This window comes from Carassius carassius, chromosome 45 (genome assembly GCF_963082965.1).
Source record: "Carassius carassius chromosome 45, fCarCar2.1, whole genome shotgun sequence".
Taxonomy (NCBI): Eukaryota; Metazoa; Chordata; class Actinopteri; order Cypriniformes; family Cyprinidae; genus Carassius; species Carassius carassius.
The window spans coordinates 14,000,859-14,024,928 of NC_081799.1; the positions used below are offsets into that span (position 1 = coordinate 14,000,859).

At 36.4% G+C, this 24,070-nt stretch overlaps 1 protein-coding gene across 4 annotated transcripts; it reads right to left on the reverse strand.

Annotated features, from left to right (window-relative positions):
- Positions 1–1,101: 1,101 nt before the first annotated feature.
- Positions 1,102–11,391, reverse strand: arfip2b (ADP-ribosylation factor interacting protein 2b). 4 transcript variants are annotated; one of them, XM_059538812.1, is made up of 10 exons: positions 11,156–11,391; positions 8,491–8,601; positions 7,326–7,382; positions 6,157–6,265; positions 3,982–4,077; positions 3,619–3,734; positions 3,297–3,518; positions 2,764–2,921; positions 1,935–2,109; positions 1,102–1,836 (listed from the first exon to the last, which is right to left on the reverse strand). In XM_059538812.1, the coding sequence occupies exons 2-10, from the start codon at positions 8,587–8,589 to the stop codon at positions 1,681–1,683; spliced, it is 1,188 nt and encodes a 395-aa protein (XP_059394795.1). In that variant the 5' UTR covers positions 8,590–8,601; positions 11,156–11,391; the 3' UTR covers positions 1,102–1,680. The 4 variants fall into 4 exon arrangements, with proteins under 4 accessions (XP_059394795.1, XP_059394793.1, XP_059394791.1 ...); XM_059538810.1 differs by lacking the exon at positions 3,982–4,077 and having other exon boundaries at positions 7,350–7,382; positions 11,156–11,389; XM_059538808.1 differs by lacking the exon at positions 3,982–4,077 and having other exon boundaries at positions 11,156–11,389.
- Between the last annotated feature and the right edge of the window lie 12,679 nt (positions 11,392–24,070).

The window sequence follows — 24,070 nt, forward strand, 5'->3', positions numbered from 1 at the left end:
TTCAGTCTTACATAATGAAATAAAAAATAAAACTAGGTCGACAAACTGTATTCTGACAGTCTGCACTTTAACCCCATTATCACTGCTATCAAGTCTGTTTTAAGCAAAACCAACATTTCCAAGTGTATTAAAAAAAAAAAAAAAAAACACTAATTCATATAAAAAAGAAGGCTTTTTAATGAGCATTATGTAGTGATTTTCAGAAAACCCATTAAGACTAATCTGATTATACGATCTGATCACAAATAAAAATGCATACAAAAAATATATATTCTGAAATGTTTATATTATTACAAAATGTTTGATTTTGTACTATATTTTTGTTAAACTTGTGCAGGTTAATGGAATAACACATCAGCACTAATATGACAGAAACAAATGTTGATATTAATAAGTATATAAATATTTAAGTGGGAAAATTGCCTTTTTATTAACCAAGGCAAATAAAGGCATTTACCACAGTGCATCAGAACCAATTGCAATTTGAATGCACAATATTAGGGCTTTGCTCATGTTAACAGAACACAGGTCAATACATAAACTTTAGTGCACGTTTTGGTAGATAAAGAGGCAGATAACATTGGGCCTCAATAACTGGACAATTTTTAAACAATCAAATGCAACTCGTACATACACTTCCTTGATTAACTTATGATTATCAACTTAAAAATTAACATACACCTTCAAAGATTCTACGGCATTATGCATTGGTACGTAATAGGACACAATAAGCTATAATTGTCAAAAAAAACAAACTGCAAAAAAACAAAACAAAAAATAAACACTCCTCTCCCTTAGAGAAAACAATCATGCTTCATAAATTCAAAGCAGTAAATTAACAATATCGAGTAAAGACAGTGATTTTAGATTCATGTTCCAGAACTTTGTTAAAACGTACAGGAAACTGTGTACCTACATCTGATGAAATTCAGTCCATAACATTTTTTAGTATTATTAATTTAAGGTTAAATAACTGAAAATGAGTAAATCGTTTTAAGATATTATATTTAAATGTTTTTAAGAGAGACAACTGGACAAGGATTGACTCGGTACTCCCATGGCCTAGTAAACATACAAATGTACAAGGATGCAATTCCACTATCAGATAAAACTATATTGGAATTTTATCAAAATAATATTACTTTTTGTTAGAACCACCGACACTGAAAGCTCTGTGATAGGAATAATTTGCATCCCCCATTAACTACAAAACCAAATCTACAATACAGAAAAAGACAATAGTAGCAAAATAAAACGCTTTTCACAGAAAAACAAAAGGAAAAAGTTCCTAAAGATGTGGTCACAGACCGAGAGAGAGAGCGTAAGACTGAGCAAAATCTGGATCAAAGCTGTTCTGACGGACATATCAGAAAGATTGCTTCAGTTAGTTTAATGATATTTATAGGGATGAAGAAACTGATACCTTTGACATTTGATTGGAGCCTTAAAGACCGGTTACATACTGTGCTAGAGGTGACTATTCAGACACTTGAAAACAGTCTCAGAGCAAGAACAGGTTGAGGAGGAGGAGAAGAAGAAGTATAGAGAGATTTAGTGTGAAGGAGGCTTTGTTGGAGCCCCTGTCTCTGCTAGCATCAGAACGCTGGTCTCTTATGGTCCTACTGTGTTGCTCTGTGTGGGTAAAACATATAACAGGAAACCAGGGGTAAACGGGCACTTTCACTGTTCTTCCAGCCAAGAAGGTTTGTCAGCCCCTGGTGGTTTGAGTTTAATGTTGAACTGCTTGAGGGTCTGTTCCAGCTGTTGCTGGTTTCCAGCAAAGTAAGCAGAGATGGCATTATGGAACAGCAGAAGTTGCTTGTGCATCACTTTGACCTGTGAAAGAGAGATACACAAATCATGTCAAGAGACAATAAATAGATGACAGGCTACTTGATTGATTTCAGGAGGAAGTTATGCAGGTGGTCGGGCACCTTGTTTTCTTCCAGGAACTTGAGCTTGATGCTGACATCACTGCGGAGACGTTCATATTTGTCCTTGTGGATCTGGTACTGCTGCTGAGCAGCCTCGATACGAGCCATAGTAACAGCGTCCCGTGGGCCCATGTTCAACTCTTCCAGATCTGCCCTGTACGCATCAAACTCTAGCCTAAAGGAGATCAGAAAACACCACATAAAATTATTTTTTATACGATGTGATGCCCAAAGTTATTTATGATGAAATCTGACATTAAAGTTAACTAGTATTGCATCAGATAAAAGCACAAAGCATCAAGGTCAAGGTCAGATTTTATATAGCACATTAAAACAACAAGAATGTCGACCAAAGTGCTTCACAAGCAGAGCACACACGAATAAAACAGGGCTGGAAGGTATTCACTCCAATCATAAGATAATTTAAACAAAATTAAAATATATATATACACACACATACTAAATAAATAACTGTGATAGAGGATATGCTACTAATTCTTCTCTTTTCACTCTAAAGACCGAGTAAGAGGGCCAGTCATTGTCAATGCCTGTTGGTGCTTCACACTAAGTTCATTCAATACCATCTCGTCTGCACATGCAGCTATATTCAACACTAAACCAGACAACTGAAATGTATAATGACCCTCTCAAATGTCCAGTCGCATCACAGGCTAATTAACCTAAAACACAATTCAAGTGCTTGAATTTCCAGCCCTGACAGTGCCTTTTCATATTGCAGATAAGTGGAACACTTCAAGCACCTTGTAAACAAAACTAAAAACTAATGAAGGCCACTATACTAAAGGCTACAGAGAAGAGTAGCTTTTACCTGGCATTCTCATACATCTTGATAGTCATCAATGTGTCTTCCATTGTTTTGTTCACCATTGTGTTGATGCTGGACACAAAGAAGTTGATGGCACCGAGCAGAGTCTCTCCATTCTTGCACAACAACTTCTGTGTTTCTGCATTATATCCGAACTCATCCTGTGCATGAATAACAACAAAAAACTTTGAATTGAAATATAAAGCTAAAATATTACTAAATAAATGCTATAATAGTATATAAATAATACTAAAACTAAAACTCAGCTGTACATGATAACAATCCATCCAGCAATGTTAGAGACATTCTTTACTGATGTTGTGTGAATAATAAAACACAAACGCTAAGGTAAACCCAAAAACAATTGTTGCCTTTTAGCGCTTGGTGACGTAGTCTTCCCCATTTGTAAGAACTAGTTATTTTTAACACTGACAGTTTGAATTATACATTCCGCAACAGCATGAAATACATGTGTATGTTTAAAGCAGGCAATCACAACAAATGTCATAAATCTCAAGTTGGCCACGCTGCCTCACCCGAAGTTCTGGAGACTTAAGACTGAGGTCGGCAAATGTGTCTCCGAGGGCGTGCTGCGTCTGCACCATGCTGTAAAAGTGGTTGGTTAGATCTCGCGCCAAATGCAGCACATTTTCGTACTTCCGTTTGGTTTCCCGCAGAACCTCGATCTGAGCCTCCAGCTCCAAATCCACAGTACGTGAGCCACGGCCAAACCTCTCCGAGATCAGCTGTTTGGTGCACTAAATGAGAGATGGAAAACAAATACAAATGGCTTTAGAATAGGAGTGGTTAACAGCACATGACATCTAATCACAAAAGACAAGCAGTTAATTGATAAACCTTGTATGTGTTCAGGCCCCATTTCTTCACAATGTCAAATTTCTCCACAGCAACGCCTCTTGTGGCCTCTTCTGCAGTCATGGAGGAATTGCTACTGCCGTGATGCATGTTGGACCCTGATACACAGAACATACTTACAGTAAGTTTCAAATTACATATACACTGTACAACAGTCTATACCTCCACATTATTTACACATCATTTGCAGTTATTGTTGGTATAACTGCATCAGAGACAACTCTGAAAGTGCATCAGCTATATGTGAAACAGATGAGATGAGAGGGAATAAATAAAAGTGTTTTACTGAGTAGGGGGAATGTGTTGGCAAAGAGCCCTTAAATGATCCAGCACTCTTTGGAATACCTGGGATACAGGGGATGTCTTCTGATTGGTGGGCTATTCGGCAGGCAGCAATCTGGCTTGGGGCAATGTTAACACCCCTAGACTTCATTCGCAGGTCTGGAGGTGGTCATGGCCAGTGATAGCAGGGGATATTGGGGGTATACAGTGTGATGGGGAACAGGGAGTAGGTGGTAGATATGTAAGAAGTATCACAATTATTTAGGCAATAGGGGAAATGATTTTTTACAATGGAATGGGTTGTACCATATGAGTGAAGCGTATAATGTCAGCGTGTATGTGTGTGTGAATGGGAATTGAGAGCAGGAGGATGGAGGGAGGGGAAAGGGAAAAAGGGAGAGAGAAGGTGATAATGTAATGAGATGAAATGAAAACAGGAAAGCATACAACTTTTGTTAAATCTGCTCCCTCATGACAAACACTGTAACACAGTGAGACAATTTACAGTTCACTTAACATTAAATGACTTATTTTAAACCCCAATATGTCTGGTTAATTTATTTTTAACTATAAGTATTCATTAACACAGAAGGAAAGTGTGACTAGAAGTATCAGAAAAAGTATTGTTTCAGTATTTGTAGTATGTGTATCAGACGTATTGTATTTACCCCAAACATATTTTACACAGCCATTTAGCAGATTTTTCTAAACATTTCCTCTGCAAAGTCAGCAAGATTAAAGCCAGATTAAAGTTTAAAATTATTTTATAATGGTAAATGACAAAAGAATCCTCATTAAAAAATTCCTGCAAGTGAAAAAAGCAACCTAGACCGCAGGGTCTGAGAAAGGGTGACAGAGACAGAAGGTCCTCACTGAATCAGAAGTGAATAAATTTAAGGGGCCAGGGTGGTCACCTTACAACCACAAATCCTGTCCAGACAAAAAGTCGCTTTGTTAGCCACATGTAACTAAATTAAAATAAAATCAAAAGCAGTCAGTTACTTTGTCTGGGTTACTTTGCAGAAATTAGCCTCTGGAGGCCCTGGGGTCTCTTCTGGATTGCACCACAAGAAAGAAAGGAGTGGAAAACCCAAATTATGCAAACCATATTGTACAATTCCAATTGTATCTAGAAAATATTTATGTATATTATTGTATATAGAAAATAATTATGTATGTATTTGATTTAGAAAGACAAATGTCAAAAGGGTAAATATCACTAATAACAAAACTCAAATTTTTATTGGGGTCAAGTGAATCTAAAACTATATTAATGTTACATCCTAAAATGTATGTCATTGTTGCTGTTAATACTGTGTGTTAACTCTGTGTGTAACTGTGCTTCCCAGATGCCTAACATCCTGTTGGGAAGTGTAGTTTTTACTGGTTTTCCTCTGTTCCTCCCTCTCCTCTCAAAGAAGACCTAATTGATGTCACCTGTTCCCCGTCAGAGCTGTGAAGAGGAGCTTGTATTTAAACAGAAGGAACGGACACCCCACTAGAGAGTTTGGCTTGTCTGTTTTCCCAGTTGGTGGTTTAAGTAGTAGTGCTGCTTTAAGAAAGCATGTTGTATTTGATTGCTATTGTGTGATCAGGGCACGTAGTGTATTTTCAAGACAGCCTGTTGTACTGGCTGTAATGATTGGAAATTTGTTTCTTTTTCTGCCTGAAGACGCAGTAAGGAGGTGGGTGCCACTTTTATTTGATCAACGTATGTATTCTCCTGGTTTTGTGGAACAGTGAGGAAGTCAGGGAAGAGACATGTTGTTGATTTTGATGTTTTGTTTGCTAGGTAAGTTAGGTTACTTTACTTTCAGTTAGAATCCCCTTTTGTTTGTTATTTTGGCCTTAACCCCCTCCTGAAGCTACAAGCGTCTTATTCTTTCTTTTTGAATTATCTATATTGTTAAACCTTTAAGTTTTCCTTCCCCTTTAATGCTGTACAAAGACTTTACATTGTAAATCAAATCTTGAAGAGTTTCCATGAGTGTGAGTGCTGGGATTACAGATAGTCAACTCTCACTTTTTTTTTTTTTTTCCCGTCCATTTTGTTTGTACGTTCACCGACACAATTGTTAATTTTTCTTAAGTAGCATGTGTTACTCCCCTTGTCACCCCTAGACACAGAGGGGGACATAACACTAATTATACAAAGATTTCTTTGTCCAATAAATAAAATAAACAAAAATCAAAAAGTTTGCACGGTACAGTTTGGGTTTTAGAAGAACCTAATTTTACCTTTGATGGAACTGGTTGGAATGATGCCTTCTGTTGTACCTCCATAACCACCTGATACAACGCTGGTCTCATTTAGGTTGGGCCCAGACACCATGACCTGCTGTAAGTCCTACAGGAATGTGTTTAAGAAAAAATAAATTAAAAAAAAACAAGAGGAAGAGATCTTAAAGTTAAATTTATAACCTAGGCATTCTTTTTCATGAAAGGAGCCAATCCTGTAGCTTCTACAAACACAAACATTGGCAAAAGTTGTTAAAATGTTAGAAAGAACATTTTAGGGTTAGAATCACGCTAGATCCAGAATTATTAAGAATCATGTGCATGTAAATCACATTAAAAGTGTAATATTTAATTTCCTGTGAAAACAAACCCTCTGAAAAATCCATGTGTTTTTAAAAACTTACAAGGCATTTGCAGCACAAAGAAACCGTCTGTTATCTGAACAAGTCCCATTAGTGACTATAAAAACTCAACAACCAACACCAGTGTGTTACATGTTATCTGAAACAAACTAAGAAAAAGAGCTCTTACAAATAAACAACATCTGTAAAATTTCTGCTGATAAAACGGGTCTTTAATGGGAGGTCTGCAAATCTGCAATGGTTTGATCAGCTGTTTTGTAATGTTTTAAATATATTCAACTCTGACTAAAGTTAAATAAAGTTTAGTTAAACATATCATTATACATTTAAAAGTCCAAATTAGAATGTGATGTACAAGTCTATGTCTATCAATAACAATTATTTAAATGGATTCGTAAACCATGACCTGAAAAGACAGACACTTGATGTAAAAAAAAAAAAAAAAAAAAAAGGACTCACTTAAACTCTGTATGCAATACCCCATTTATATAACAAAACAAAATTAATTGTAAAGGTTAATAAATGTTAATAGATACTAAAAGGTCGCTACCCATGGATTAATACCACAGAGAGACAAAACAGGTTGTTTTTCAAAACAAACAAAATGTCTCATTTGGATTTGTATCTGACCTCAAACACTGATTAACAGGGAGTGACACAGGCCAAATAATAATGCACGTGATTTGAAAAACATCCTGTCCATTGTGACCAGGTTATGGGGAGAACTAAAATCGTTATCTGCTGGAAAGACATACACTTGCAGGCATACACACACACTCCGCCACCCTTCCCATTGTCCCTTCTCACCCTGAGGCCTGCGGGACTCCCTACCTTCTCTCTTAAGCTCCACTGAATCTTTGCAGCCTGCACAGACATTGGGGAAAAACATGACAACAAAAAGACAAAAAGAAAGATAAACAAACCAAAAATGAAGCACAATGTAAAACAAAATCAGACTTAAAAACAGTGATGATGAAGTAAACCATCAAGCACAATGGAATCCATATTTTGTGGCCAATTCACACCTACAATAAAGACAGGCTCCAGGCTTGACAATACAAGAATGCATGGAGTTACACTATTCTGTATAATTTCAGCCCTAATTATACCATGAATAAGCCCTCTTTATTAATCATGAGTCATAAATTGGGTTACTAACAGATCCCTGTCAATCCAAACATCAGTGAACAAAAGGTATGATTAAAAAAAAAAGAAAACAATTGATGCCAGTTTCCGAGTAAAGAAAGACAATAACATTTAGAAAGTCTGTTGTCACATTCTGGCTCAATGCTCCTGATATATTTAAAGCCACAGTGTAACGCCAAAGTACCATCTGCCTTCAGCTGAGCCATTATTGCAACTGTGAACATGATCAGCCACATGAGCGTTTAAAATGGACATAACATGAAAATGTTAGGGGGAAAAAACTAATACAAACTAAAACAAAGAACCTTTACTTCCTAATAGGAATGATTCAGCCTCATAGCAAATATTACTACTTGTCTGTTTGCCTAATACGTCTTCTCCCGGATCTAGTGCCTCTGTTTAGTTGTCTTACAGAGGTGTGTCTTCTGACAACATTACCACTCTACCTTTTCTTTACAACGGTTAGCTTACTACTGCTTAAAAGCCTTATTACTGTTACTTATAAATGTGCCTGACTACCTTATTTTTAATGGATTTAAAGTCCTCAAGTAAAAGTTGGACAATCATAAACTGCAATGTTTGCACCACCTGCTACCTTAAGATCTTTTCTCATGGCTGATATTGTGAAACCTGCAACAAAACTAAACCAACTGCAGACAGCTATATTTTAGACTCAATGAAAACCTAACTCAAGCTATGATAACCACACCACAACCACCCACATTTTGATGCTTTGAAATTTTGTTGATCTGATATGGCTTTAAAAAAAAAATAGCCTCAACCAATATGGTGAGTTCAGGTAAACTGCATCTAATGTATCACTCACCTGCTCCAGGCTGTCATCTTCTGCCAGATTCCTAGAGTCCCCATTACTGTTAATAGGAATCTCCATAGTGGCTGCTTTACTCATCATACTTTCCGCCATACTGGAGTGTTACTGAAAGAGAGAGTGAGATAAGGAAAGAAATGATTAATATATATAAAAAAATTATAAAAAAAACACCTCTTCAATGTATTATAAAAGGTTGTTCAGAATGATATATTCATAAATTCACAGGTGATAATTATCAATGCAGACCAGACCTCACTTCAGACAACAAATGCTAGATTATAACAGGCTCACAAGGTCGAAGTGAATGACAAACAAGGCCTGCTTTCATTCTACTTAACACATAATTTTGTGAAAACACATTGTATTTTGGGGGAAAATATCCCTTTAATTTGTAAAATCTATAAGGCCTTCTATATTCCGCATACATTTGCCAAAAGCTGTAGATGGAAAAGAGTTTACTCAGGAATGTACTGCTCAAACGCACTTATAAGATCTGACAGAGCCCAACCCAGTCACTGCCACGAAAGGAACTGCCATAGAGTTCAAGGACTAGAGCTTTCACTTCAAACTTATTAACCCGGTTAAAAACCATTTCAAGTTTCTAGGTATTTCCATCGATACTCGCTTGGGTTACTCTTTCAGAGCCCATTCCCACAGCTGTGGGAGGGGCTTCATAGCAATGAGTGAGCAACTTCTCAAGCAGGCTTTCTTTGTTAGCTCTCACAAAGCTCCCAGGCTCAGCCTCCTCAATGGGCAGAGGAAAATATAGGAATGCTGGGAGCTATGTAGCAATCATGTGACTCATGCAAGTTCATCTAAGCTTCAGCTTTAGACAAGCGCTCAGAGAGGGAAGCTCGGTGCTCAAAGGACCAATCTGAGCATAGGCATCATAGTCTGCCTTTACAGAAGAGCCATTTAATTCTCCTGAGTGCAAGAGCATGACATTTAGGCTGGATAAAAGCTAATGGTTCAGGTCTTATCTGAAAACCACAGGAATGGCAAACTGGCATTAATAAATTTGCTCTCAGTGAGCAGTGGTGATGGCGGTGAGCCAGTGCAAGTGCTCCTTTATAATAATAATGGAATGCAGGGGACAGGACCATGGTCATGGGATGTGGGATGATGTGACCTTATTGAAGGCATTAAAATAAGCACCATTTACTTAGCGTAACAAAACTGTGGTAAAGTCCTTATGCCAGAGAGCAATGTTTCAATTTGAGGCTGGCACTATCACCTTGCAGTACTTTTTACTTATGAATACTTTGCTCTATCATCACCTACAGAAAGATGCTGTGAGGATGTCACTCATAATCCACTGTAGGAATGCTTTTATTCAGAAGGACATCTGGCATCAATTTAGATGACATTTTAGCAACCTGTTGTCAAATACAGTATGCAAACCCTCCAGAATAGCCATTCTGGAAACATGCGCGGGTGGCTGGAAAGATTTTTTTCCCCAACTAAAGTGTAATTATGTTGCCCTACAAGACTTCAAAACATACTCAACATCGTTACAAGGATAGGATTGTTATTTAACGGCCATAATAAAACGACAGCGTGCATCAATGCCTTTTATCCAGTGATTTTCCACTGGATCTGTAGAAGCAGCTTGCAATCTTTCCAATGATGCATCTATGACATCTATGATATTTTGAATCTGTTCACTAAAAGGATTAATTCAGATCCGATTAATAGGTGGCTACAAGTGTGTTCTTATCGAGTCATTAAATAATTCACTCAAATTTGTTAGCAAAAAACAAGTGGACCAAAACAATTATCATCTTCTATTAAAACATACATGCTTACAAATATAAAATATTCATTTTCCTCACAAACAACGACACAATTGTATTTCTATTTAATCAACTGTTGGCAATGACTGTAAGGCTTCTTTAAAATAAACAAACAAACAACAACAACAACAACATTAACCTAGAAAACAACTTGTTCAGTGAAGAATTAGTTCAATTCGTGAAGCATTCACAGACAGCACTCGAATGTTATTGGTTTGAAAACATGCAGTTATGAGCTCAAAGGATAAATGTGTTAGTACATGTATGCAGGTGAACAAAAACGTTCACCTAAGAAGTCTAAACTAGCAGTGAACGTGTCGTTAATATGCGCGCTGTGTAAATCCCACGGAGCAGCTACCTGGGCGAACAGGTGGGACAGGTGCACGGCGACCATTTTCGTGACATTTAACTACGACATTATTCACCTTTACAAACTCGAGAGAAAAAAACAACAACCTTTAATTCGTTTTTTTTCGCCCCACTTAATAAAAGCACGTGATTTCTACCCCGTTTGAATTTGTTTATTAACGTAACGTCCACAATCCCCCTTATGGCTCGTTCATCCGTGACAGTTATGTTTTTTATTTCCCATAAAGCATCATCGTTATAATGTGTCAGGCTGGCTCAAGCATCCAACATTCAAGTGACCGTGCTTGTCGCCCAAAGGCCTTTAATTTAAAAAAACGTTTCTCATGCATCAAGACAAATATGACACACTTGATCAGCAAGCTCGCTAGCTAAAGCCACATATTATTTTTTGTCGTCATTTATTTAGCCACAGTGCACTACATGAATTCTAAATCAACATCTGCTTAGTGCGGTAAAGACTGCATAAATAAAAAACAAAACATAAATGGTTATCTCACCTGTGTGTTTCCTATTATAGGATTAGCTATTTGTCACTGGATATTTTATCCCAGTTCATGCGCAATTATATACTGCCACTTCCAAAAGAGTGAAGAAATATAAAAAAGCATGCATTCATGGAGGCTAAATTTATGTTAATTCATAAGCAGGCGGTTTTTCTCATGTTCAACCGAATCCACTATGTCCGGCGGCTTGTTTGTATTATTCGGGCGAATCAGCCGAAATGCCTAGCGGATCTGACGACATGCGCCGACCTTCCTTTAGCCGACGTGGAACATGCAGATAGCGCGAGGAAGAAGCCATGATGAGAAGGGAAGATAGGAGACGACTCGCCTGCATAGACAGTAAAAGCTCGCCTGTCGCAGCACTTTAGGATATATATGTTAGAAACAACACCAGTAATAATAATAACAATAACAGCAACAATTCAGATTTTATTGTTATTATTATATATAAAACAGAGAAGACTGATAACCTACAAAACAACACATTTCTTCAAACTGTTTTGATATGGTACTATTTATTAAAAAAATATCTGTTTTATGTTTATAAAAAAAAAAAAAAAAACGGCAGCAGTTAGACCACATAAATTACAAAGAAAACCATTAGATCCAGCAACTATCCAGTAGATCAGAGGGTGGCATTATAAGGCAGTATCTCAGTCAAAGCTCAGTGCAACACCATGTGCCAAGTTCAGATTTGTGTGAAACCTACACGCCTAAATCAATTAAATAGAGTGATATTTCCTAAAAAGATACCGAAAGTGAAATGGTCTGAAGGAAACTGAAAGAAGAAGTATGCTTTTTGTCTTTAATACAATTCTATGTGGGGATAGTTCACCCTAAATGAAATTTCTGTCATGATTGTTCCAAACCTGTATGAGTTTCGTTCTTCTGTTGAGGACAAAAGAAGATTTTTATTTATTTTTCCACTGACTATGGTCAGCAAAACCAGAAGGAAAAAACTGAATAAAGATGCTCGTATAGGTTTGGAACAAGTGGAGAGTGAGTAAATCTTGACAGAAATTCCCTTTTAAACACAAATTCAAATAATGCTTTAAGCACTTTTTTTTCTTAAGTCTGTCAATGTCTCTTGACTCATTTCTTCTGATGACTCATAGCACAAAGAATGGAGAAAAACACAAGTCAGTGAAATTAGATACAAAAATACAGAATCATTTGCAGTAGTAGACATAAACAGCATGACACCTCTCAACTTTAGATCAGTAACAGACCAATGGAAAGTGCTTTGTCCAAAATCAATGTTGCTCAGACTTTCACTTACTGACTCAGACATTTTTAAAGTAAAGTCATCATCACAGTTTATACAGTTTGCAAGATGTGCTCTATCAAATGAGAATCTGTTTGGTACATTCTGTGATTTGCAGGCATTAAATATCAGAAGTTTATTGACTGAATACTGAATAAAATGTTGTCTGCAGATGTCTGAAACAGTATAATGGTTTTCACCATGGTTGCTGATGTTGAGATTTTAAGATTGGCTAACTCAGTATTAATTATATTTCTGTTATCTTGCCAAAATTTCAATAATAAAATAATTAAACCATAAAATGAATAAAATCTTGAATGTTTTGTATCAAAGGTGCATTTTTTTGCTTTGAAATTATATTGGGGAAAATGTTATTTAAATTTGAATTGAATTTCAAAGATGTTTAGATTTCTCTTTTTTTTATAGAAAATATACATTCAATTCTCTAAATATGTTTTACTACTAAGATATTACTGGGATATTATTTTGTTACCAAAAAAATAATAATAATAATATATATATATATATATATATATATATATATATATATATATATATATATATATATATATATATATATATATATATATATATATACAGTACAGACCAAAAGTTTGGACACACCTTCTCATTCAAAGAGTTTTCTTTATTTTCATGACTATGAAAATTGTAGATTCACACTGAAGGCATCAAAACTATGAATTAACACGTGTGGAATTATATACATAACAAAAAAGTGTGAAACAACTGAAAATATGTCATATTCTAGGTTCTTCAAAGTAGCCACCTTTTGCTTTGATTACTGCTTTGCACACTCTTGGCATTCTCTTGATGAGCTTCAAGAGGTAGTCACCTGAAATGGTCTTCCAACAGTCTTGAAGGAGTTCCCCGAGAGATGCTTAGCACTTGTTGGCCCTTTTGCCTTCTGTCTGCGGTCCAGCTCACCCCTAAACCATCTCGATTGGGTTCAGGTCCGGTGACTGTGGAGGCCAGGTCATCTGGCGCAGCACCCCATCACTCTCCTTCTTGGTCAAATAGCCCTTGATGCCTTTAGTGTGACTCTACAATTTTCATAGTCATGAAAATAAAGAAAACTCTTTGAATGAGAAGGTGTGTCCAAACTTCTGGTCTGTACTGTATATATATATATATATATACTGTATATATATATATAAATATACAAATATTCCACACACTAAGAAATTGTGATTAGGAAAAAAACTGTCCCACTCAACTGTCCCATTTTATTTCTCTTTCATTCCACCTAGCAGCTACATTCACTTTCAAAATCTTTCTCACAGCTTCTCACTCAAAGTGTCATGAGATTCTTTATTTAAAAAAGGCCAGAGATCAGAGATTGTGTCCAAACCTCAGGTTAACAACATTGTGGTGGGTCCTGGTGATCAGTAACTCAGCAGGGGTTCTTTCTGCATTTTATATTAACTTTACTGATTGAATCAAGTAAACAACCACCCAAAACATAAATTGATTTTTATGGTTATTATTAATGCAATATGCAAATGTTGGCCTTCTCAATCATGTGTTAATGCATTGCCTAATATATTTTTCTAAAGCAGCTAAGTTGGCAAGTGAAGGCTGTTAACAGGTCAACCTGTCATTCTTTAGAGGTCTTTCAGAAGTTTCCCTCAGCTGCCAAAGTTTTTACAGTTTTTTGTTGTTTTTGTTGGTTTATATATCACAGCACTGTAATGTGAAGCTTGCACGTATGACTTTTAGTTTAACAAGCGATCCGCACGTACAGTGATGTTGTAAACATTCCCCACACACAAACTCACACACTACCCACAGTCATTACACATGTAAAACAAGTTCCACAAGGAAAGTAGGCTATTTCAAACCACACTTTAATTTTAGTCAAAAAAAGAGAGAGGAATTTAAAGGAAAACCAGTCCCTCAGACTTATTTAGTGACCTGAATTTCCCAAATATTGAAAGTGTCACTGATGTGATGCTCTTTTCATTTATTAAAAATAATAAAAAATCTAATTAATTTAGATTTTTTTTTGTTTTAAGTAAGAATCAACATGTTTTCAAATGTATACCGTTTGAACATCTTCATTTGTCACAGACTCATACATGATCCACTTGGTGGTGCTGTAACCTACACAGATGAATGTTGGTGATCGCATGAGAATCTGTGTTTTGAAAGTTGTAAGAGAGAAAACTAGCCACCACCTCTCTGTAACCTTGTTCACCTTAAATGGCTGTATTCGGCTTGACATGTTTGTGAGTTTGGCGTTTGGTAGTTTACAATCGGATGCACGTCATAACAGGCGAAATCCGGCCAGTACAGCTGCCACACATCGACACACGTCAGCAAAGCGTGAATTTGTACTTCTCACACTGCCAAATTCTTCACGTCCCTCATCATAAAACGTCTCTAATGAGATCCTGATCGAGCCGTTGCTTTAACATTGAGCTGTTCACCCTCTGGCTCTGAATATAGTCTGGTTTTGACTAACTCTCTCATCAGTGAACTCAGAAACACAGTTGTAAGTAAGGTCATGAAAGAGATCCTGGTTCTAATTCTGGGGTTTACTGTCTCGCGCAAGGTGGACAGCACACATGCCAGTATGAGAAGATTTATTGCTGATTATATTTTACCGACTGTTAAGGCAAGCATTATTTGAACGTTTTAATTTTTTTTGTCTTTGTATTGTTTATCAGTGAATAATTGCCTTATTATTTGTTAATTACAAGCACAAAGCTTTCGTTGGTTTGAAACAGTCACTGTGTTTTATCTAAAGCAACTTACAATGCAAAGAAGATATATATGTATACATGACCCTGGAATTGCTAACCCCATGCTCTACCAGCTGAGCTACAGCAATAAGAAGACATCGCACACCTTGTGTATGTACTTGATCTCCCCTCAGTGTGGTTCTTGTTACTTGGGCCCGGACCAAAGCACAGATGACTGATTCCTGGATGCGAGTGCAACAGCAGCCCGTGGGATCAGCTCTGGAATGCTGCCATCACTTGTGAAGAATCCAGAGTCATGTTTATGAGATTAAGTACCAAACTGCACTCCTGGCTCAGCGGATGACCCCAACATCCCACCTTGATATCTTTCATGAGGAACCAGATGCCATTTAGAAAGGCTGTGTGTGTATGAACACGTACATATGTATGTTCATGTGTATTTGCACGAAGGTAGAAGCACGAACTAGAAGCAGCTGCTGGAGCCCCTTGTTTTCGGCCCACCGCTCTCGCCCCAAATCACCCTCCAGAGAGCACAGAGACATGGTACATCACAGGCTGCTGACTGATCCAAACCAGCTTCCATGAGACACACAGCACTAGTTTGTCTTCGTATGTCAGAGCCGGCCATTGTTGAAACTCCTCTGGCCTAAGTTAAATCAAAAGGTTTTAAGCAAAATATGCTGATAACATTATGTAAAATATGTAAGGAAATGTAATTACATATTATTATAAAGCAGTTACTTCTAGAATGTGTTGATATTGTTAAATAGAGCTAATACTAAAATTATTTTCATCAATTGTAACAAGCTGACATAAAATAAAATGTAAATACTAAAGATTAAAAGATGAAAGATCTTTTAGGGAAATTAGATTTGTTGACTTGCCGTCTGCGCTGATAGCCTCGTAAAATCATGAAGTCATCCACACAACCAATTCTTTCAAACATATTGATTCATTGGGGAAACTGTCTTTTCTGAGTGCATCATTGAATCATTTGCTTAACCAATTCATTCAGACACACTGATTCACTAATGTGTGTCTCAGAGACACGCAACAGTCAGTTCTTCTTTGGCTTAGTTTGGAACAATTTTCATTGCTGGAACAAATATGGACTGACATTGTTGTGTTTGGAAGGTACGTTTTAAAATAATATCATTTTATGTTAATTTATACAGATTTATAAACATTTACATTATTTTCTCTGTTTGAAATTTATTTTACTGCATCTAAATAATTTACAGCATCTGCGAGGTCATTGCACAATAGCACCTTCCCACGTTTCCCTGTTTGATGTGAACTGTGTCAAGGATGGCTTGAGAAGCTTTCACTTATTTAACAATGCATGGTTGCCTGCTGCTGCCAAAGGCCACTAATACACTGCCAAGGCATTTAAACCGCAAAGTTAAACGAGTAACAGGGCTGTTGTATTTGAGAAGCTATGTTTCAAACACCATGAGGTAAAAGTCTCTATGTGACTTTGCCCTCCTCAGTTTGGAGTTTCTCTCTGTGAACATAGCAGGAGAGTGTATTTTCGCATCTGTGTTTGTGGGAGATTGCTCTGTGACAAAGTGTTCACACGCAACTCAACAGCCAGCTGCAGAAATTCTGCTTGTTTTCTCCACAGAGCTGTTTCTGACAGAGGATTGAAAATGTTCCCCATAAATCACCTATAACCATATCTGAGAACCAAAATCGAGTTCCAAAATGACTTCATTTATCTAAGTCTTTATCATTAGAGATCTGTAATTCATTTGCTTCAAGGCACACCAAATGAACAAAGAATTCACTTGGTAGGTGTTATATACTAAGTGGGCGGGAGAGGAGGAAAGCGCAGATTTACAGCTGTGAATACAGGTGTGTCCTGTGAGGTCCATCAATAAATTGTCTCATGTGTAAAGGAAGAGTTAAAGCAAAATTGGTATGTTTATGTCAGGAAATCTTTTGACACTAATTGACTATTTCACATTCAATCAAAATCATAGAACTGCAACCAAACTGGGAGTCAAATCTGTGTGTTCCACTAAACGATTCTAATGAAAGACTGTGATACACTCTTAAAAATAAAGATTTCAGAAGAGGTTTTTTTATTTTGGCTTCTCCAAAGAAACTTTTGGTGAACGGTTCTTAAAAGAACCATCTGAAAGACCTTTTTCCACTATCAAAAAAACCTTTTGTGCAATAGAAAGTTTACATGGACTTACAGATCCTAAGAAGTTTAATTTATGTCACTCCTGTTGTATTTACAGAAATCTCACACCCTCCCAAATATGAGAATTTGTCTTAATGTCTCTTTTCAATTCAATCTTACAGAATTTATAGCATGATTTCCTCATTTCTTCAAATGATTCAAATGAATCAATGCAAGTCATCAAGTATAAACAGCTCATGTTAAGGCCTGTAGCCATAACAATCTAGATTTGAGTGTTTGTTTACTAATATTTAAAATCTGCTAATATTTATCATTCCAAAACCAAAAAGCATGCACTCCTTGTGATGTTGTGTTTACTGCAGCATTGTCTCCAGCATGGCTCCATGTAAACCGTGTGTATTTGCCAGCGGTCTCCTCCTGAGGTTCAGTCCTGTAATGCGCAGAGAGGAAGATGGATGGTCTTCCTCGACAAAGGCATTAAGAGGGTAAGCAAACATTCCCTTAGCAACTCTTAAAACGACAAGGCCCTCTTTCTAAATAAAGCGAGATCTAAATAAAAACTATTTCTAAATAGTTGCACAAAAAACAAATAACTTTTCCAGAACACTCCTCTCTGATGTCATCTGATCCTGAACTGCTTTCTGAAAGATGTTCTGATAAATAAATGCAAGAGGTGTCCTTTGTCCGTGAGGGCGTCCTGTAGGTACTGGGGGCCTCAGTGGTTTGGGAATTGAAAAGAGGCACATCTTGAGGTCAGTCTCTTATACTGTGTGAACACTTGTGAGTAACGGCTCGCTTTTTTGATTATTTGCACCCACAGCTATTCGGCTAAACACAGAGTATATAAATCATCTAGATTTAGCATACACTTCTCTTCCAGACTGCCAATCGCCTAAACCCACCTGCACTTGCTTTATGGACAGTGACAAAAAGAGCAGGCCTTGTGAAACCAGCCACTAAGTTTGTAGAGAGATCATTTATAAAAGGCTTTCTGTTTGTTTTTGTCTTTTTTTTTCTTTTCTTGGAGACATTTTCTTTATTTCTCATTAAGTGAACACTGAAAATACAGTTATTGGCTAGACTAGCACCAATAGGTAGAAACCGTGGCTTGACATTGAAAGCCAAATGAAGATTAATAAACATTTTTATTTATATAGCGTCTTACCAACACCCAAGGCTGCTTTTCAAAGTCAGGTTTAAGGAACAGAACCACATAAGCATCAACATCAAAGGACAGAATACTGTACATACCAAGAGCTGAAAGTATTACACAGAGGTTGCTTACAAAGATTGTAAATGGTACATAAATATGTTTATTTCCACTATTTTATTTGGCATTTCATCACTGTTGAAATAGTACTATTCTTATTTGAAAGAGCACAGCTAAAAACATACTCAGAAATGTGAATCTATTATTTACAAAAATAAATAATTAAATAAGTCTGTGTACAGTCAGGGTTATTATATTGAAATAGAAAAATATGCTTGAAAACTGAAATAATATTAAATAAAATATTTAAAAAGTCAACAAACTAGTCATATTTCTCATTTTCATTTAGGTTAACTTCATGTATGAAAATAACTAAAACTAAATCTGAAATACATATACATATATATATATATATATATATATATATATATATATATATATATATATATATATATGGACATGCGATGAAACCAAAGACTAAAAAATTAAAACCAATATATTCAAATAAAAGTCAGATTGAAATAAAAACTATAATAGTATCTCAAATTAACACTGTTTAGACCAAAAATATTCCCCTAAATGTATTTGCCGACCTGAAATTTTTATACTGAACAATATCACATATTTTCAAGATCCCAGCATGCATTGCAGCATGATTAAATTATGAATTTACCATTATAGTCTCTGTGTTTTAATGTTTGCTTAGTGTTGCTATTGCTATTTGTTGTGTGGTGATGTTAAGAGCTTATCATTTTGCCTAATGATGTTGAGTGTCATCATTATTGCATTTTGCATGCGTGCTGATGAATTTTAAATGGTTAAGTGAGGTCTGTGTGTATCTATAGGCCTATAAAATTATTATTGCAAATACTGTAATATCTTTGCTTTACAAGATTCTATATTTTCGTCATATAAAACCTGATCAAATGGTGAGAAATGTAATGTTTGTGTCAGCTAATTGATTAAATAAATTACAATCTAAAAAAATGTAAATAATTTCATTTATATTTAAATGTAATACATAAAATTTCAATATATCATGTTGCCAGATTTGTACCTTTTCACTGCAGTTCCCTTTTAAAGAGCTATTTAGACGTGAAGCTAACATTACTCTGTGTGAGAGAGTGCTGTGTGTCTCCACACACATGTCGAGCACATGCAGGAATAGCTCTAATGTGCGAGCTGTGACCAATCCCAAACAATAAACCACCAGAACGTTCTAGCGTTCAGTTTTCATAAACCGTCAAGACACAGTCTCTCATTATGCAGCGCTCCACATGAGGAATCCATCCTGAGAAAGCCCAGCTCAGCTCATATCTTGAGCGAATGTGTCAGCAAAGCTATAATCACAATGGTGATGCCCTTATAAGGGTACTGAGTGTGTTTGGTTTATGCTTGTCTCCCAGACCCTGCATCCATGTTCTTATTGCATTCCATCACTTTCTCTCCTCTCCTGCCAGCTAATAATACCTCTTCAAAGAAGGGATATACACAGGCTAAGAGGAGAGATTGGGGGAAACAGACTACTGAGTATCATAGTCAGTATCAATGCATTTATAAATGACACCACATTTAAAAAAACTGTTGGTTTAAAACACTTACAGGAATAGTTCACCCAAAAATGAGGACTATCATGATTGCTCACCTTCATGTCAACCAGAATTACTTACTTTTTATATGGGTGACATAAAGCTGAATCTTTCAAGCTCCAGAAATGATGCATATAAGTACTATGTTACAGAACATCAGGGTTATAATATAATATTTATTCATATAAAAATATGAACTCTATATTATATAGAGTTCATATTTTTTTGCAAAACACTGCTAAGGTGGAATACGGGTAAGGTTAGGGATGGGTTTGGTGATATGGGTATAGGTTTAAGGGTGGATTAAGGTGTAAGGGTTGGGTCAACAGTGTAGTTATAATGTTATTACAGAAATTAATTACAGATGTACATATAGGTATTAAAATATATATATACATACATGTACAATGTAAAAACATGTATGTACAGTCATTGACAAAAGTTTTGGTAGTGACATAAATTTTGTGTTTTGCAAAGTTTGCTGCTTAAGCTTTTGTGGTGTTCATTTACATTGTTTCTAGATTGTGTATAGTGATCAGATGCATTTGAAATAATTGCTAAAAGCTTCATTGGCCAAAACAATTTCACAGTTTTTTGATCCTGACACAAAATGACCAGCTAACATTAATTGACTAATCATTCATGTGAAAGTGTGAATGAGTACAAGTCAGGTGAAAAATACTGTCATACTAAGTAGATTGTAAGAGCAGACGGATGGAGGAAAGAAGTGCTTCCAATCATTGAGTTCTTGTTAGTAACGGTTAACTCCAAAAAACACATGCAGCCATCATCACTTTGCATCAAAATGGCCTCACATGCAAGGAAATTGCTACAAAGAATATTGCACCTGAAAGAACCATTTCATCAAGATCATCAAGAACTTCAGGGAGAGAGGTTCGACTGCAGTGAAGAAGTCTTTAGGACGTCCCAGAGTGTCCAGCAAGCACCAGGACCGTCTCCTCCTGAGGAGTCAGCTACAGAATCGTGTCTCCAGCAGTGCAGAGCTTGCTCAGGAATGACAGCAGGTTGGTGTGAGAGCATCTGCATGCACAGTGAGGCCAAGACTTTTGGACAACTGCCTGGTGTCAAAAAGAGCAGCAAAGAAGCCACTTCACTCCAAGAAAATCGTCAAGGACAGACTGAAATTCTTCAGGAAGTACAAGGATTGGACAGCAGAAGACTGGTTCAAAGTTATTTTCTTTGATGAAGCTCCGTTCTGACTGTTTGGTACATCTGGAAAATCTATTGTTTGGAGAAGAAAAGGTGAACGCTACCATGAGTCCTGTGTTGTGCCAGCATTGAAGCATCCTGAGACCATCCATGTGTGGGGTTGCTTTTCAACCAAGGGAGTGGGATCTCTCATAATTCTGCCCAAAAACACTGCCAGGAATAAAGAATGGTATCAAAACATCCTGCAAGAGTGACTTTCTTTCACCGATCCATGAGCAGTTTGGCAATGACCCTTGCATTTTCCAGCATGATGGAGCATCATGTCAAAAAAGTAAGAGCGATAAAGGAGTGGCTCGAAGATCATTACATTTAAATTTTGGATCCGTGGCCAGGCAGCTCCCTGGATCTCAATCCCTTAGAGAACCTGTGGTAATTCCCCAAAAGGCGAGTGGACAAGCAGAAGCCCACAAAGTGTGATCAACTCCAAGAACTGGTAAGGCATGAATGATCGCCCTCAGTCAGGATTTGGCCCAGAAGCTAATATCCAGCATTCTAGAGCGAATTGTAGAGGTTATGAAGAACAAGGGTCAATGCTGTAAATATTGACTTTTTTATTGCCAATAAAAGCCTTTAAAACTTATGAGATGCTAATCATTGTTTTTCAGTATATCATAGAAATGTGGAAACATAATCAACAAATACACACAATGTATGTCACTGCCAAAACCTTTGGCCACAACTGTACACAATAAGTTTACGATAAGGACCAAAAGTTTCATACAGAAAGTCCATATGGGACACATGAGGGTGAGTAAATTATAATGCAATAAAAATAGTACTAATTTATACTTCAATTTTATAATTGTAATTAAAACCTTTTGGTTGAACAACTTTATAGTTATACAAATATCACATATACTTGTAAAACTAATTACTCAAACAATAAAACAGCTAATATTTAAAACAATTTCCAGTGCTCTTATTTTCCACTGTTTTTAATAATCTGGAGCTTAAAATGGTGACTTTACCGTAACACATCACAGAACTGTTGGCCAGAAATCTTTTACCACTATAATGATTGGGGGATTACTCTACTCTCTACTTTGTTTTGAACAAAAGTCATTGTTGTGTTTGTACAAAGATATTTTTTGCTGTATACTGTACTCTGCCAGACTAGAATCGCATCACTTTTGGGAAGTCAGTTACCCTTTCCTGTGTGTCAGCTGAAAAACAAGGGTTGTTTGGCACGCAGTGGCATGAGAAAATGAAATCAAAGCATGCAACATGTCAGTGATTCACACTACATCTCTGATGTCTTGTGACCAAACAGATGGACTTTATTTCCCTGGAGCTGAATCATGCTTTTTTGCATCGATGACTATTAGTGGGTAAAATTGCCAAGGTGCATGAGTTACACTTGGATTAAATTACACAGTTCAAAATAATCCAGGTGAAGTCTTTTTATCTTAGATTGCGTGACTTTAAAAATCAGCATCCACCTTTCCCGGCAGTCTTCATACATTCAGATCAGGGTTTTTTTTTGGGGTGGGGGGTGGGGGGGGGGTCATGAGCATGATCCAGTACAGCTCAGTACTAAACCCCATAACCCCACTCTTTAAACCTTCTGGAGACTAGAGATGAATGAATGGATTTAGGCTATGTGCTGAACTCCCTATTCATCCCAACACAGAGTCATTTCTTCCTCCTGTCAAGGTTTATCATATTTGCGGGCTGATCAAGTTGGCAGGGCTCTGGATAAAGTCTTTTGTGACTTCATGAGCATGATGCTTGGTCTGATCTCTACAGCAACCTGATCTGTGACAGTGTAGAAGAGACCTGTCTGGAACCAGTAGACAGATCAAATCCATCACTCTTCTGGGGGAAATTAATCTTGTGAAAGGTCCAAACAGACAAATAAATATGTTGTTGGTTAAATAAATCACCCATTTCTAAAGAGAAGAACCGCTGGGGCCATGTAAAGGTCAAGCATCACCTTGGAAAAAATGCGATGTTTTCTGCTCATCGTTTAAAGACATTTATTCATGTTCATGTATTGAATCAATAGTGCCGCAAAATAAAAAAATTTTTCGAAGCTCTTAAATCACTGCATGCTAAGGACAATTGCAGGTTAAAGTAAATACCAGTAAAGAATTATCTCTGTAATATGTAGCACTTATTTAGTGTATAGTATCAACAAGCAGTGCTGGGGAGATTAACTTAAACATTGTATTCCATTACTGATTACATGGTGAAAAATATTATTATAGTATATAATTATATTATAGTAATGTAATTTATGTAATTCATTTTAGATAATGTATTCTGACTACTTTTGAGATTACTTATAGATTACTTTTTACTTTGTTACAGTAACAATTTTTACTTCTTTAACCTTGTTTATTACTTTTTTGTTTTAAATTTACAATTAAATCTACCATCTTGATTTAAAAAAAGGAGAAAAAAATATTTAATATCAACATTATGAAGTGCATTAAAAACTACATTACACCAGGGTTATTTACACCAATTCGAAAGGTTTCTAAGTTTTTTTTTGTTGTTGTTTTTGTTTTTTTTCAAACTGTTTTAGCCAATCAACTATCTTTGAGCTTTCCATCGTTATTATAGACCTCCTTTCCTCCTATCCTCCCCTCAGGACCTGATTTTTTATAGAAGCTGTTAAGTCAGGACCTGTCTCTCAGATAAAATACTGGAACATGAATGAGTCAACTGAATCAAACGAGTAACAGGAAAAGCGAATCAATCCAAAGCATTCACACACCAATAAAAAACAAACCTGAAGTTTC